Source organism: Anoplopoma fimbria, chromosome 5 (genome assembly GCF_027596085.1).
Source record: "Anoplopoma fimbria isolate UVic2021 breed Golden Eagle Sablefish chromosome 5, Afim_UVic_2022, whole genome shotgun sequence".
NCBI classification, from domain to species: domain Eukaryota; kingdom Metazoa; phylum Chordata; class Actinopteri; order Perciformes; family Anoplopomatidae; genus Anoplopoma; species Anoplopoma fimbria.
The window spans coordinates 10,764,593-10,782,416 of record NC_072453.1 but is presented as its reverse complement, the minus strand read 5'-3'; the positions used below and the strand labels follow the sequence as shown (position 1 = coordinate 10,782,416).

Below are 17,824 nucleotides of genomic sequence, written 5' to 3'. Positions count from 1 at the left end.
GTGTCTGGAACGCACCTTGCAGAGCCTCGTCATTCCAACCGCTCTCTGTTTGGGGAGGTAATCCCTCCCGGAGACTGTGGAGGCTAGCAGAAAGGTCCTTAAGGCAGCCAAAGATGTCCTTTAGGGCGTTGTCGTGTTGACTGGACAGAGCTTGGTGGAGCCTCTCTGCGTCTGCCGGGTCCATATTCCAATCAGAGGGTCGGTGGTTCGATACCCGGCTTCGGCAGTCGATGTGTCCTTGGGCAAGACACTTAACCCCAAGTTGCTCCCGAAGGCTTGCCATCGGTGTGGACTGGATGTGAATGAATGTTAGTTAGAGTCTGATGGTGGCACCTTGCATGGTAGCCTGTCATCAGTGTGTGAATGGGTGAATGATGTGTAATATACTAGTGACTGTAAGTCGCTTTGGATAAAAGCATCTGCTAAATGACTGTAATGTAATGTATTCTGGCCAGATCGTACTGTTATGACGAGACTGGTGGACCTGAATGCAGCACAGAGAGACGGGGAGGCAGAGAGTAGGGGTGAGGGGGTTATTGTTCTTAGCAGGGCATGCGTTGCAAGAAGGACGAGAGGATCAGGTGGGGCGAAGCCAGGGAGCCAGGACAGGAGCTGGAGACGAGCAGGGAACAGGGCTGGAGACAAAGGCAGGGGATAGCTGAGGGAACAGGAAAACAGGAATTAAGTAACAGGGTAACCGATAATATACCAAATAGACTGGCGAGCTAGAGCGCCACTAACTGGTTAACAGAGTCTACCATCTGGCGGTGTGGAGGAGTCCGGACCGGGCTTTTAAGGGCAGGCTGATTGAGATGGAGGACAGCTGGTGGCCTGGCTCCTGTACACCTGTCTCCACTCCTGCAATCAAACGAACACCAACACACACAGGGAAAGGGGGAGTGGCTGCAGGCTAAGCAGAGGTAGAGGTAGAGGCCATGACACCATCTGATGAATGGACATAATCTAGTGTTTCCCATTCATTTCCTATGGCGGTCACTTTTGACCGGGAACACCATGGGTGTTATAAAGTTGACTAAACCACTCAAAATTCAATGAAAGTGGTGATCAGCAATTTTATATGTTCAAATGCCTAGTGTGGAGGATATCATAAGGCCTTGAGCCAATCAGATGTAAAACACAATATTTATGATTGATTAAAGCTGTAAATCGGTCAGATTTGACCCGAACACGACAGGAGGGTTAAGACTGGAGGATTAAGTTTTTATGTTTAGATCAACAGTGACTGCATTCTTTATGAATTTTGACGGTTGAACTTCACAAGATCTGGAGTTATTGGAAATGTTTGGATCACATGAGTTGGGAAAAAAAATCCTGTATTAAAGTGTGTGTGTGTGTGTGTGTGTGTGTGTGTGTGTGTGTGTGTGTGTGTGTGTGTGTGTGTGTGTGTGTGTGTGTTAAAATCAGAGTGTTTGTGTGTGTATTTTCATGAGGGTGTGTTTTCACTAGTACTGTTTTCTACCTGTTTCCTGTCTCATTATTTCCTTGTTCTTTACAGAACAAAGTGTTAATCTGTCTGGGGCCTGTTACAATAAATAAGTACTGCTCACTAAAACATGATTTGGAGTGGTAAACTAACTACCAGGCTGAGACCTGGGGGTGGAATTACATTTTATGAAATGGTGGTTGTCATGTTTGGCGGCGTGTCATGGGAGGAGTCATCAGAAGAGACTATCTGAGAGGATATAAGTAATGTGACAGCATCACAGATCATCACACCGGAAGCTCCAGTTGGACGTGAAGAAGATCTACACAACTTCACCAGGTGAGGACAGAGACAGAGGGTGACAGAATAAGATGTTTATTAGAACGTTTGGTGTATCCTTTCGAAGTTGAACTAAATTTAGTTTGTACCTGATTTTTCTGAAGGTACAGGAGACAATTAACTAGAGATAAGATGGGTAAAAGTCAAATTAAGTCCAAGCCTGAGCAGCCAGATGCTAAAATCTTACATCCAATAATAAAATGTATGTGGGACAAAGAAATTCGAAAAATTGATAAAAATGGGGTTTCCTAAAAGGCATTTTTAGCCTACATCAATTGTATTAATTCAAAACTTGTTTGTTACAGAGAGAGAGAGGCGAAGCATGAAATAATGTCCAAGAGGGAAATAAAGACATGTAAACCATAAAAAGTTTAAACTCTTTTAAGTGGACTGGAAATGATATAGTATGTTGAGAGATGAAGCACTGGTAAGGGAAAAATTATGAAAAAGGAAAAAATACTGCTGAACTTTATTCTTTTTTGTCTGAGGAACATGGTCGAGTTGATCCTGATCTGGACTCCGCACCGCCGCTGCCGCATACTCAATCGACACCACAGCAAACACCCACCACTCAACACTACAAGGATGAAGAAGACAAACGAGACTCGTCAAAATTCACAGGCACCATGTCAACGTCCATGACTACACCACCGTAAATGAACACTGATGACAATTTAAACCTAGATTATGAATGCAAGATCAAGAGGACATTACAACAGAGAAAGAAGACGTGAAATAGAAGAAGCCATGACTCATGTGGAGAGTCTAAAGAGCAATTTCACAGAATTTCAGAGAACTTTCACCTCCTTTGTCTGTGAATTCAGGACAAAATGACTGAAATAAGACTATGATTATCACTCAATAAGACTATTAAATATCTGCGTCATTCCCTCCAGCTGTAATAAACCTGCAGTGTGTCAACAACAGAGAGCAAGAGACTTTGGCGCACACACCCAACCAGAAGGCTCTGTGTGTCATCAAGGTGGCAGACCCAGACATTGGAGAAGAGACTGCCCACAATCCCAATGGAACAAAGACAGGACTGGTGGGAGGGTTAAAATTCAGCCATCAGACTGAGGGGAGGAGCAGGCGGCGGGGCAGACCCCAGAGACGGACCAACCGACGCACACACACCCCAACACAGAGGGTGAGTTAAATTTATATTCTGACTATGACGAAATTGTACATACAATACACACATTAGAAACCAGACAAACACCACTCACACCCAAAATGAAGGTTTTAGAAAGTTCACCACATGCAGGCTGATTCACTACAACAGCACAGCACACTTGTCACATGGACCAGACGAAAGATTTGAGGAAGTATTGATAAGAGAAGAGAGAGAGAAGTAGGAAAGTTCTGTATAATGGACGTTTATTGGACAGAAAATGCTGCTGCCTCTGTTTCTCTGTCTCCTACACAAGCCGAGTTGTTTCATGGGAAGTTTCCACATGTGTAACTGGCACGAGCCCCAGGAATGGAATGGAAGGGCATGGCTGGGTGGCTGCACTGACTTCAGTCCCACAAAGGAGGATCCTAGAACACTGTACAGCAAACAGGTTTACATGAATAACTGCTGTGAATATACAAAGAATAGACACTGAAAATGTATCGCTAAATTAACATTTATTGTAAGAAATCAAAATCAAAACAGAGACCAAATTCACATAACATCAGAACATCAACATGAATAGTCGTGCGTGCGTGCGTGCGTGCGTGCGTGCGTGCGTGCGTGCGTGCGTGCGTGCGTGGACTTGGATGTCATCCACACGAGATGTTGCATATCGTGTTGGCCCTGGCGTCATCCTTCTTATCTTTTCAACTCTCGCTCTGCCTCCTCTGTCATGGGAGGATGAATACCAGAGCAAGTTCCTGGTGGTGCCACTTCCTCGCCATCTGTTGACTGGTCAGTCTCATAATAGTCCGGATTGAAATCAGGATCAATGTTGTCTTCAATTTCTGAGACATCTTCCTCTATCTCCGGTTCAATCTCCTCTTCATCTGGTTCAAAAATTAGGTCCAGAGCCTCTCTGACAGAAAATCGCCTACTCATTGTGTTCACAGATTAAAATGAGAGCAAGGCACAAATAAAGGTTTATATAGGGGGAAAGTGAGAAGATATGAAACATTGTTTAGTCTGGAAGATGTGGTTCACGTGGGGGGATGGGCACATAAGCGCGGGATAGAGATGGGTTCCAATAACAAACACCTGATATTTTTGTTTGGAATGTGTACAACTTTATATATGGGGTTGCGAACAGGCATTCACACAGGTGTGTGTGAGTGTGTATGAGGGGGGTTGTGGATGTGTGGGTGTGTATGGGATGTGTGTGGGTGCTTGTGTGTATGGGAAGGGGGGTTGTTGTGGATGTGTGGGTGTTCATGGGGCTGTTTTCCATCTGTTATGACGAGACTGGTGGACCTGAATGCAGCACAGAGAGACGGGGAGGCAGAGAGTAGGGGTGAGGGGGTTATTGTTAGCAGGGCATGCGTTGCAGGAAGGACGAGGGGATCAGGTGGGGCGAAGCCAGGGAGCCAGGACAGGAGCTGGAGACGAGCAGGGAACAGGGCTGGAGACAAAGGCAGGTTCAGGCAGGGGAAAGCTGAGGGAACAGGAAAACAGGAATTAAGAATCAGGGTAACCGATAATATACCAAATAGACTAGCGAGCTAGAGCGACACTAACTGATTAACAGAGTCTACCATCTGGCGGTGTGGAGGAGTCCGGACCGGGCTTTTAAGGGCAGGCTGATTGAGATGGAGGACAGCTGGTGGCCTGGCTCCTGTACACCTGTCTCCACTCCTGCAATCAAACGAACACCAACACACACAGGGAAAGGGGGAGTGGCTGCAGGCTAAGCAGAGGTAGAGGTAGAGGCCATGACACCATCTGATGAATGGACATAATCTAGTGTTTCCCATTCATTTCCTATGGCGGTCACTTTTGACCGGGAACACCATGGGTGTTATAAAGTTGACTAAACCACTCAAAATTCAATGAAAGTGGTGATCAGCAATTTTATATGTTCAAATGCCTAGTGTGGAGGATATCATAGGGCCTTGAGCCAATCAGATGTAAAACACAATATTTATGATTGATTAAAGTTGTAAATCGGTCAGATTTGACCCGAACACGACAGGAGGGTTAAGACTGGAGGATTAAGTTTTTATGTTTAGATCAACAGTGACTGCATTCTTTATGAATTTTGACGGTTGAACTTCACAAGATCTGGAGTTATTGGAAATGTTTGGATCACATGAGTTGGGAAAAAAAATCCTGTATTAAAGTGTGTCTTTTTGTGTTTGTGTGTGTGTGTGTGTGTGTGTGTGTGTGTGTGTGTGTGTGTGTGTGTGTGTGTGTGTGTGTGTGTGTGTGTGTGTGTGTGTGTGTGTGTTAAAGTGTGTGTTAAAATCAGAGTGTTTGTGTGTGTATTTTCATGAGGGTGTGTTTTCACTAGTACTGTTTTCTACCTGTTTCCTGTCTCATTATTTCCTTGTTCTTTACTGAACACAGTTTTAATCTGTCGGGGGCTTGTTACAATGAAGAGGTACTGCACACTAAAACATGATTTTGAGCAGTAAACTAAATGATTTAACTGTTCTGTCATGAAGTGAAACACATAAATGCAGGTGTTAATATTTACATTTCTTGTCAAACTCATAAAGATCAGCATTTCTTGGGTTGAAAATGGCTCAACACATCACCTACTAGTTTAAATCAGCCCTGAACCTCACGAGGTCAATGCTGACAGAGACACACAAAACACACTGACATTACATTACATTACATTACAGTCATTTAGCAGACGCTTTTATCCAATGTGACTTACAGGAAGTGTATTCAACATAGGTATTCAAGAGAACTACTAGTCACCAGAAGTCATAAGTGCATCTCCTTTCTTAAACAAGCATCTCAAAGCATAAACCAGAGCAAAAGTATAGTGCAGAGGCAAATTACTACGAAAACAATAATTGCAACAGACTAATACGAATATAATAAGTGCTACAAACTACTACGAATAGGATAAGTGCAACAACTAATACGAATACAATAAGTGCTACGAGGAAGGCTCAGGGTAGTACTTCTTGAAGAGGTGAGTTTTCAGCCTGCGCCGAAAGATGGGCAGCGACTCTGCTGTCCTGACGTCAGTGGGGAGTTCATTCCACCACTGAGGGGCCAGGACAGAAAAAAGCTGTGACCGGGTGGATCGGCCGCAGGGACCTCTGAGCGACGGGGCAACCGATCGCCCCGAGGCAGCAGAGCGAAGTTATCGGGCGGGGGTGTAGGGCTTGACCAAGGCCTGGAGATAGGAAGGAGCTGTTCCTTTCACTGCCCTGTAGGCTAGCACCAGAGTCTTAAGCTGGATGCGAGCTCTTACAGGGAGCCAGTGTAGAGAACGGAGAAGGGAAGTTGTGTGGGAGAACTTGGGGCGATTGAACACCAGACGTGCTGCAGCTTTCTGGACGAGCTCCAGAGGTCTGATGGCCGATGCCGGGGCTCCGGCAAGTAGTGAGTTGCAGTAGTCCAGGCGGGAGATGACCAGAGCCTGGATGAGCACCTGCGCCGTCTCCTCAGTGAGGAAGGGGCGAATCCTCCTGATGTTGTAGAGGAGGAATCTGCAGGAGCGTGAGACAGATGCAATGTTTCCTGAGAACGACAGTTGGTGGTCCAGGGTCACACCCAGATTCCACACTGACTTTGTGTGTTGGAGTCAGAGTGATTCGGTGTGTGTGTGTGTGTGTGTGTGTGTATGTTTGTGTGTTAAAGTCAGTGTGTGCGTGTTAAAGTCAATGTGTGTATGTGTTTATGTGTGTGTGTGTGTGTGTGTGTGTGTGTGTGTGTGTGTGTGTGTGTTGAAGTCAGAGTGTTTAGGTGCATGTGTGAATGTGTGTGTGTGTGTGTGTGTGTGTGTGTGTGTGTGTGTGTGTCTGTGTGTGTGTTTGTGTGTGTTAAAGTCACTGTTTGTGTGTGTATTTGTGTTAAAGTGAGTTACACACAAACACAAGACACACTGACTTTGTGTGTTAGAGTCAGAGTGTGTGTGTGTGTGTGTGTGTGTGTGTGTGTGTGTGTGTGTGTGTGTGTGTGTGTGTGTGTGTGTGTGTGTGTGTGTGTGTGTGTGTGTGTGTGTGTGTGTGTGTGTGTTACTGTGTGTGTGTGTGTGTGTGTGTGTGTGTTACAAAATATCAAGTATTTGTTCCACAGTTATGCCCTGGTTATAATAAGATCTTTATTTTCATGAAGGTGTGTCTTCTGTGTAAAACCTTCTGCCAATTAATTAATTGATAGAGTAACCAGTACTACCTGTTGTCTAACTGTTTTTCTATCTGTTTACTGTCTCATTATTTCCTTGTTCTTTACTGAACACAGTTTTAATCTGTCGGGGGCTTGTTACAATGAAGAGGTACTGCACACTAAAACATGATTTTGAGCAGTAAACTAAATGATTTAACTGTTCTGTCATGAAGTGAAACACATAAATGCAGGTGTTAATATTTACATTTCTTGTCAAACTCATAAAGATCAGCATTTCTTGGGTTGAAAATGGCTCAACACATCACCTACTAGTTTAAATCAGCCCTGAACCTCACGAGGTCAATGCTGACAGAGACACACAAAACACACTGACTTTGTGTGTTGGAGTCAGAGTGATACAAAATATCAAGTATTTGTTCCACAGTAATGCCCTGGTTATGATAAGATCTTTATTTTCATGAAGGTGTGTCTTCTGTGGAAAACCTTCTGCCAATAAATTGATAGAGTAACCAGTACAAAGTTCTTCAGTGGGCGGCGTGTCATGGGAGGAGTCATCAGAAGAGACTATCTGAGAGGATATAAGTAATGTGACAGCATCACAGATCATCACACTGGAAGCTCCAGTTGGACGTGAAGAAGATCTACACAGCTTCACCAGGTGAGGACAGAGACAGAGGGTGACAGAAACAGATGTTTATTAGAGTTTACCTGATCTCCAGTCTGTGTCAAACTATCACTGTCAGACTAGTGTCTACAGGGAAATAACTGCATTTCTAACAGGCTGTTTTTATGTCTCTTATCTTTGCCGTTTTTTTGTTGAGTCAAGGAGTAGAGTTGACTTAAGTGTTATAAACTATCAATACTCTAAATGTTTAAGAGTGTAATTTAAATACTGAAGGCTGTGTGATCACTTTTCTCATCAGGTTGGAGAGATGGCCTCAGATCTCATGAAAGTTGCTGCCCTGGGTCGACCTTTCACCCTAGGAATGCTCTATGATGCTGGGAAAGATGTACTGATCCCAGGTATGTCTTAGACTACATATATTTCTAGATGTATCTGCCTGTCACAGCTCTGCTTAAAGGAACTTTGAAATCATCTCACTATCTTAACCTAACCTCTTAACATCCATTTGCACTATTAAAATAATTTAGCTAATTGCTTTTTAATTCAATAATGTAGTTGTGAACATTCATTAGTTAAAAGTTTTAGGGAAGCATGATATGTTAGTAGCTGATATTTTATACTGTGATAAATAAGACGGTTGAATTGTCATTATTCTTGTGAAACTTGTCCTTGTTTCTTACTTGCTCTTTTAGAATCCAACAGCTTGTAAGCTAGCGTTGATTATGGACCGCAAGATTTTTGTATGATTAATTAGCAAACTATCTAAAAACTTTACAAACATTACTAAAAGGAACTGCCATCACAATAAAAACTTACTTACTCTTCAGACCTTTTGAGAAAAGAAAACTAATATTCAACCTCCTCCTCCTTTTCCCCTCTGCCTCTTAACTGTGCCTAGTTGCTTCTTCTTCATCTTTCTGTTTTTGAAAATGATTAAATTACTTTATTTAACTAAATAATAATCCTGCTTGAGTCGATAGCTAACATTTTCTGAATTCTATAGGTTTGACGTTGTGGGACGATGAATCTCTAAAAGGGAAGATAACTGAAAGCGTTAAACCCAGCAGTCTATTTGAAATTACTGCATCTGACTCCATTGAATCCAAGTCCACTCTGCTGGATGTTGAAGCTTCTCTGAAGGCCAGTTTCCTATGTGGACTGATTGAAATCGAAGGATCTGCCAAGTATCTGAATGATCAGAAGAAATTCAGGAATCAGAGCCGAGTGACGTGTCAGTACAAATCTACCACCAACTTCAAACAGTTGTCAATTATTGACAAAGTAACCCTAGACACCCACCAAATAGATGTTATAAAGAAGAGCTCGGCAACACATGTAGTCACGGGCATCCTTTATGGGGCAAATGCTTTCTTTGTGTTTGACAGTGAGAAGTTAGACGCCAGCAGTGTTCAAGACATCCAGGGCAACATGAAAGCTGTGATAAACAAGATCCCCTCATTTAATGTTGAGGGCAGAGTTGGCATCAAGCTGACTGATGAAGAAAAAGCCCTGACTGCAAAATGCTCCTGTAAATTCTTCGGAGACTTCATCCTTGAAAGCAACCCTGCAACATATGAAGAGGCAGTGAAGACCTACGTACAACTTCCAAAGCTACTGGGAGAAAACGGAGAGAATTCTGTCCCATTGAAGGTCTGGCTGATGCCACTGAAGAATTTGTATCCCGAAGCTCCTGAGCTGACGAGTGGGATCAGCGTTGGACTGGTGAGGAAGACACAGGATGCTCTTGAAGATTTGAGGGAAATACAAATGAGATGCAACGATTCTCTTGAAGACAGGGTGGTAAAGAATGTTCCACATATTCAGGAAGAGTTAAGCACTTTAAAAAAATTGTGTCAACACTATGCATCTAACCTCCAGCAGACCATGGCCAAGAAACTTCCCTCCATCCGTGAAGGAAAAGAAGATGAGAGCCCAGCAGAAGAATTCTTTGAAGAGAGAGACAAGTCACCATTCACTCAAGAAAAACTAAGCAAGTGGCTGGATGATAAAGAGAGAGAAATCACCATCATCAGATCCTGTGTAGATACTATGGAGGGAGCAAAGATCGTCCGTAATCAGTCTGAGCTGGACAGAGAGATTTTTGCTCAAGGTGTTGATGATGCTCTCTGCTTTGTTTGCACCTCCATAAAAAGGGGTGATACCTACCTTGATGAGATGGCCACCTACCTAGACTCCCCTAAATTAGGGAGTACCAATGAAGACCAGTGGTTCTTCTCAGATGAAGTTGTTACCATAATGAGAGAAAAAGCCAAAGTGTTCCATGACCTCTCCAAAACACAGAAGAACAACAACCAGTTCCGTTTCCTCATCACAGTCATTCCAAATGAGAAATACAAAGGAGCAACCATCTACCACTACAAGAAGGGCATTCTGGTCACTGAAGATTTTTCAAAACCTGACCTTCCTCCTGCACAGATCACAGACAAAAGAGATCTGATCTGGTGTAAGTTATTCATGTTTTTGAGTCAAAGATAAGCCGTACTAATTACTGTCCTTCAGAAACCTGTTTGACAATCAGAATTAATTAATTTGTTTTGGTCTCTCCATCAGATGCCTGTGATCTCACACTGGACCCAAACACTGCACAGAACTACCTCACTCTGTCTGAGGGAAACAAGAAGGCAACAAAAGGATCAGCTTGGCATAATTATCCTGATCACCCAGAGAGGTTTGATACACATCCTCAGGTGCTGTGCAGAGAGGGGTTATCTGGGCGCCATTACTGGGAGGTAGAGTGGAAGGATGATTCAACTTCTGATGAATCTATTTATGTAGGTGTTGCATACAAGAGAATTGACAGAAAGGGAGGTGGTTTACAGAGCAGTCTTGGAGATAATTCCATATCGTGGGCTTTACTCCAATATTTAGGCTGGGATAGTCACATAATAGAGGCATATCATAATGGTAAGATAAAGGAAGATCCTTTTCCCTCTGATGGCTGTCCCATACTTGGGGTGTATCTGGACTGGCCTGCTGGCACTCTGTCCTTCTACAAAGTCTCCTTTGACACACTGAGCCACCTCTACACCTTTAACACCACATTCACTGATCCTGTTTACCCAGGCTTCTGGTTTGAATATGAAAACAACTATGTCTACCTGCATCCATTTGAATAAGATCAATGGCAATGACTTGTTAGATTATTGGTCTGGTAATAGAGAGATGGGAGTTCAATCATTTTAAACTTCCATTGTTTTATACGTTACATAAATGTTTTTAATTGTTACTTCCTGTTCTAATTCTTGATCATTATAACAATATGTTGACAAATACAATCAAAGCTCATGTAAAAATGTCTGATGGTGTCGATTACTTATGTAGATCACATAGAGGTGTGTGTGTGTGTGTGTGTGTGTGTGTGTGTGTGTGTGTGTGTGTGTGTGTGTGTGTGTGTGTGTGTGTGTGTGTGTGTGTGTGTGTGTGTGTGCACACTTACCTTCCTATACAACAGTGGACTTAGGCATCGTAAACCAGTCACTAGCAGGGGACTGAACTGCAAACAGGAGACATTTTGTAAGTCCCCTGATGGTCATGCCTTAAATCAAGCTAAAATCATGTCTATAACCCTCTGGTATATTTTTTATAATTTTAGCCAATGATCCTGCTGGCTGTAGCAGGTATTTTAACAACCCATTCACACACAGCGTTTTTAACACTCGCCCATTGTTTGAATGGCCTGCAGCCCCAAGCCTGTCTTTCAGACTGTAGAGGGGCCCTTAAGAAGGCTACTTTGTGAAGAAACCAGTCTCTTGAAACATGCATTTTTTGATTATGTTGATGTAACTAAATAGAATTGCTCAACTTTAGTGGATACTATAAGTTTTAGTTTTGGCACTGTACTAATTTAAAGGGCTACCCAGAGGGCAGGAGAGTAATACGTATTTTAGAATCTAAAAGAAGGGAAAACAATATAAAAACAACCAGGATAAAATTAGAATGGTCAAAAAATAGTCAGCAGAAAAAATATTTAATTTTACTAATTTGACATTATACTTTACCTTGAACTTTAAACTTTTTCAGTTCCAAAATACTTGCCTGACTGTTTTTCACAAGCACTGGATGTCAATATTTTTTTCAATATACTTGTGTGCTCAGTCTACACTTATAGGAATGAGAAATTTCTTTGTTGATGCAGATTAGAGTAAAAACTTGTATTGTATGTAGTACAATTCCTTATTAATATTAGTACAGTGATGATTACTTTGTGTCTTTATTAATATTAGTACAGTGATGATTACTTTGTTTCATTATTAATATTAGTACAGTGATGATTACTTTGTTTCATTATTAATATTAGTACAGTGATGATTACTTTGTGTCATTATTAATATTAGTACAGTGATGATTACTTTGTGTCATTATTAATATTAGTACAGTGATGATTACTTTGTGTCTTTATTAATATTAGTACAGTGATGATTACTTTGTGTCTTTATTAATATTAGTACAGTGATTATGTGTGCAGACATAAAATCAAAAGTCTCTCCAGCTGTTAAACCGAGTGACAGCTGATCGGCTGTGATCAGCTGTGTTCAGCGGCCGCCGTCATCAGAAACAGACGTCGCTTCACGTGACGCTTCAGAGGAAAGGACGTCGCATGTCTCTTAAAACACATTTCCTCGTTTCCTCTCTCCTCGCCTGGTTTCATTGCGTCTCTCCATGCATCCCTGGTGGGCGGGACTAAGACGCAAGGAAAGGACGCAAGTGAGGGAATCGAGGAGGCAATTTAAGAGACTTGGGATGTACCCAGTGACAGGAGTGTATGGGAGCAGAACTGTGACAATCTTGGTTGAGAGGCATTAAATTAAGGGGGGAGGAAAGGAAGTGAATAACAAAGTGAACAAAAACAAAGTAAACAAAGGAATAAACAACCAAATAGCTGCTATCGCTAGTCACTGAATGTGATTTTTTCTTACAAATAACTTAAAATGTCCTAAAGCTGTAGAGAGAGCCGTGATTCAGCGCTGGCCGAGAACCCTATCCATCATGAGGAAGGAGAGGAGAGAAGAAGAAATAGCTGTCTGGAGCCGTGAATAAGGAGTCCACACAATACGATGAGATGCCGAGGAAGGCTGTTGAAGATGGAAAAGAAATCTTGAGCTTGCTTCTTCGATCTCTTTCTCACTGCTGTGTGCCTTCCAGAATGTCCATCTATTGTCCTCCTGTGCTCCCTTTCATAGTCTATCGTTGAATTCACTTGGCTGCCTGCTTCTCTCCTTCAATGTGTGCTTCTACGTTGATTGACAGAAAAAGAGTGTTTCAGGGAAGCTGCCGGTACGAGATGTCCCGTGTGATTCCAGCAGAATCCCAAAAATGTTGCCAGATTTCAGGAAAATAAATGGTTTAGGGTTTGTTTATGTTGGAGAAAAATTTGTTCCTTCAAAAGATTAAAAATGTTCTTTAGATATCTATTTTTCACCCTCAACTTCCAGAGCAAGAAAGTTGAAGCACCAATGAATATATTTATCAGTATGAAGTACAGTGAACAATTCATAACCACTTTCTCTGCCTGTTTTTTTCTAATGTGATGTAGTTTATTTGAGAAACAAGCTACTGAACATTTTATCTATATTACTGTCTAATATCTAAAACAGTGGTTTAAGTTTAAGTTGTTTGTTCTCTTCATTTAGGCACTGTGACCACATTACCCACATTATCATCTATCTCACCAACATATTACATTACAGCATTTTGTTCATTTAAGACAGATCTCCCCAAAAGGTAATAAAACTCACTTTTAATATTGAAAATAATTTGCCACTCGCTTTTGTGCCAGACATTCATTAAATTGTTTCTTGTCTCAATTTTTTATTTGCTTTAATGGAGGAAATAAGAAGAAATTATGTTATCCGCTGGAAAGAATCATCCTTCCCCACGTCTAGGATACCCCGTTCAAAACAAATAGAAAACTGGAGAAGTGTAATTGCACAGACTTGCTCCCCTCCCTGCCTACTTACAACCATCTAACATACTGTCGTGAGTGTAGAACTCAATTAATTTCATCATGTATGCTGCTGCAGTTAGATAAGAAAAGAGAGGAGCACACGTTGGTATTAGAGCACAAAACAAATGGTTGTTTCAGTCTTCACTACGCTGTTGGAGGCATTAGCCGAGAAAGTTGGACACACGCAACTTGTCTCCAATAAATTTTGGATTAATAATTTACAATAAAGTAACTTTAAGATGTGAAAAAAAGACAGTTTACAATCCAGAGGATCACGGAGAAGCCACAGTTCTGACATAAATGCCGCGAGGCTGCAGGTGCATGAACTAACAGATGTAAGTTCATAATAAATGTCAATTTCAGTGAAAGTTAATTGGTCATCAATCACACTGCCTGGATCTTGCAGACTTTGTTGGAGAGAGCCTGGCAGAGCTGAGCTGGATACTAATGTTGTGCTGAACAAAGACTGAATATTTGTTTCTTTCCAACAGCACAAATACCATGAATTTCTGATGCTATATTATTATGCAACACATATTTTTTTCCCCATTGTGTCCAAAGACTGCAGACATGTTTTCCAATATTCTGAAAAAGTTTGCAGATGGAAGAGAAAAGTTGTTCAAGACCAAAAATTCACCTTTCAAAAGTTCAGGGCAGATGATTCTGAGAAATGATTATCGTCAACAAACAGAAAGGGAGGACAGACAAAAAAACGGACGAAGCGGGAAGTACTCAAAGTAGCAATTTGTATTAATTTAAAATGATGTACAGGTAACCCTGCAGTGGGATTGTTAAGAATATCTCCGTTTGTCCAAAACAACAACACAACTGAGAAAAAAGCTTTAGAGGTCAGAGCAGTATTTAGATGTAACTACATTCACAAAGAGCCGCTTTGCATGGCTGTAGAAACATAAAACCAACCAGATAACATCTTTCATAACTGATCTTCATCTTAAGCATGATGAACTTTTAACTCTTTTATGCAACTCAAAGACCTTGGTTAAAGTTCAGGACAGACGGTCATTTTGCTTTAATAAAAGTCAAAGGTGACATTACACATATTTTATAAACCAAAAACCACCATCTTTCATGAATCCTGACCATGTTTTCTGAAACCTAAACCCAATCAAAGGCCCAGTATCGTCCTGTACCACCACCATCCACCACCTACAGGTTAAACACTGATTATTGAACATGAAACCATCATATACCATGTGACACCTGTAAAACTGCCATGTAAGACAACTAGTTGCTTCGTTGCAGACACTGACACAGCAGATCAACCACATAATTAGAATCTGCAACATTAAAATAAAACATTTTGAAGACAATTCAATTAATTAAAACTTTGCACTAAAATAAAGCTAATCAGCATGTCAGCATAGAGAAATCACAAGCATGTTTCTGCTCGGCTCTTAGTCTCGCAACAACAACAACCTTTATTGTTTAACTCAGCATGCAGCCTCAGTGTAACTCCTGTCCCTTGTGAACTTTGCTTCAGTTTCAGCCTCTGGCTTGATTCAGTTAGCAACCTCAGTTGATGCTCATACAATTCCTCAGGCATCACCTCGACCTGGACGGGTTTCTCTTTGAAGACACCCTTGTGGATGGAGATGCAAAGGGAATGAGATCCAAACATACCTGTCTAGACGCAGAGGCTCAAATGTAAATCTGTCTTATAGTGAGCATGCTGATGCAACTGTGGTGGAGGAAAAAAATGATGTTCCCTATACACAAATAGGTTCTACTATCAATATGTAACTTCATGATCTTTAGCAAAGTGTAAAATAAAACACTGATTTATCAATGATTTATTTGTTATTATTATATGATTTTGATACGTTTTGTGATGAATGACTTGTTGTAAAGAGGATATTGGTATCGTAATCAGAATGCATCACTCCAGAAGTGCATGGTCGAGTTGGAATCAGCATTTTTCCTACTCGCTCCAGATAACTAATTGAATCAAATGTCGTTGCTAAACAAGTGAACAACAACAGAGTCACACTGATGAGGATTTTGAAGAAAAAAGAAAGAAAAACATGATTTTGTTCTTTTCTCCTAGTTGGTAGGTATAGGCAACAAAACTTCTTGGTTAGGCGAGCAAAAGATTATAGTTTGGGGTAAAATAAGTTTGTTGCGCAACTTAAGTTTTGTATGTAAGTTAAGTAGCCTCCATGACATACAAAACTTAAGTTGAGAGAGCGGAAATTGTCCATCGCAAACAATTAATTATTTTAGAAACGGGTATGTAACAGCAGGTCAATATATACGATACGTTACACACCCGTTTCTAAAAATAATTAATTGTTGTCTTTTGGTTCCACACAGGACACAAACAGCGGCCTCTCAAAGTCCATCTCAAGCAAGGTTGGTCAAAACTCGGCACGCTAAAACTGGCAAAGAAAAGACAAATAAGCGCGGCATGGTTTGATTAGGCGAGACAAAAACTGCCAATCAGATCCATTCCTTATGCTCTGAAAGAAGAAAGATCCAGCATACCATTGATAGGATAAAGATGGATATAATTTCCACCACTTTGAAAAGTCTGAATATGGGCTCTATGGCCCTAGCCCAAAAACCTCTGACTCAAAAAAAGTCAAGCCAATGCTGAAGTGTCTTCAGCCCCTCCTCTAGCTACAAAAAGAAGTCAGATTGTGTAGAAGTCTTTGAGATTATGACTCTACTTCTCTCTTGATGTATTCCCTCAGTAAACATTGTAAACATGAGTTTATGATCTCAATCTCTAGTTTCAAGTAAATTATGGTCCATATAGAGTCAAATAGTCCATAAAGCAGGGTATGCTTTAGGGCGGGGCTACACAGTGATTGACAGGTCGACACCAGAGACGTTGTCCGGTCTGGGAGTTGTCCGTGTTTATCTTTCACAACTTTAACACTTTCACTTCATTGAAGTTAATTGGAAAAATGTTGGTCCTCTAAAAATGTCTTATTCAGCGTTCTGTAGCTCCACCCTCTCATCCCTTCTTATTGCCAAAAAACAAAAAAACAAGATGGCAACAGCCGAAATGCCAAACTGGAGGCTACATCCTTCTTCTTATAACGTCTATGCTATACACACATGTATGAAACATCACTAGAAATCCCTGGATGTGCTGTTTAGAGTAAATTAGCACTCAAATAAACTGCATGCATGGTGTTTGAAATAAAGGCCTCAGTTTCAGGTCACCCACAGAGGACAAAAATGTATTGCTGGGTCTTGGAGCTATTAGCTGTCCTTCTTCTCTAATGGGGTTATGTAAGGCCTCTTGCATCAATGTTCAGTTTTTGTTTCTCTTGGATACAGGTTCATCTCCGACTGTCACTGGTAGCAGAGACTCTAGGCTGCTGTAGCTCCATCACGTGTGCAGTTTCTACCTCCCTCTTTTCATTCCGTCTTTGCAGAACATTAACTGAACAATGTTAAAATGTACAGTTTATCAAATTAATTGAATCCTAACTGAGACAACTGATCATCAAAATGAATAGTTACACCTGTGAAGTATGTAATCGCCAAAAGGATTTGAATGTTGAGAGGAAAACATTCAGATTTCTCCAAATACCAAAGCTGTGCGCATGAATTCAGACCTCATGAATACAGATTTTTTTTTATATTTTTTGCTTATTTCATTTCAACTCATATTCAGTAGTAATTCTATTTCTCAATAAAGTTGAATCCTTATGGCCATTATTTGGCTCAGAAAAGTCCACTGTTGAACAGTTTTCATTTGCATAATTCTTACAGCTTTGCAAACGCAATGCAGTTATGTGTCACTTTAAACTTTAGGTTTTCAACATTTGACTACAGACCCAGAGGGTTTAATTAAGTAATAAAAAACACTGTATTGTCAAGAAAACAAACCCCAGCGAGTCCAAACTGTAATGGTCACTTCCTTATCTTGTTTCACGCAACTTGAGCGACATTAAATTACCGTTTTACATTTTCCCCCACAGCCTTTCTAAAATAAAAATGCTGCTGCACACCTCAGTACACAATCAAACAGCACACCTACACACACACCACACACACACACACACACACACACACACACACACACACACACACACACACACACACACACACACACACACACACACACACACACACACACACACACACACACACACACATCAGTGCTTCTGCTTTAGCAGGGTGTGGTGATTTTAAGAGTGGATTGCGAAACATTCCTGG

General features: G+C 41.3%; 1 protein-coding gene across 1 annotated transcript; it reads left to right on the top strand.

Annotated features, from left to right (window-relative positions):
* Window positions 1-7,972: 7,972 nt before the first annotated feature.
* LOC129091510 (stonustoxin subunit beta-like) lies at window positions 7,973-10,805 on the top strand. The gene is made up of 3 exons (XM_054599166.1): window positions 7,973-8,066; window positions 8,672-10,132; window positions 10,240-10,805. Exons 1-3 carry the CDS (start codon window positions 7,976-7,978, stop codon window positions 10,803-10,805), a joined length of 2,118 nt encoding a protein of 705 aa, XP_054455141.1. The 5' UTR covers window positions 7,973-7,975.
* Window positions 10,806-17,824: the final 7,019 nt, after the last annotated feature.

Excerpts from the sequence above, each read along its gene's own strand:
- LOC129091510 (XM_054599166.1), top strand. The coding sequence starts at position 7,976 with ATGGCCTCAGATCTCATGAAAGTTGCTGCCCTGGGTCGACCTTTCACC. Across the intron at positions 8,067-8,671 it reads GAAAGATGTACTGATCCCAG|GTTTGACGTTGTGGGACGAT; the intron begins GTATGTCTTAGA and ends TGAATTCTATAG. Across the intron at positions 10,133-10,239 it reads CAAAAGAGATCTGATCTGGT|ATGCCTGTGATCTCACACTG; the intron begins GTAAGTTATTCA and ends TCTCTCCATCAG.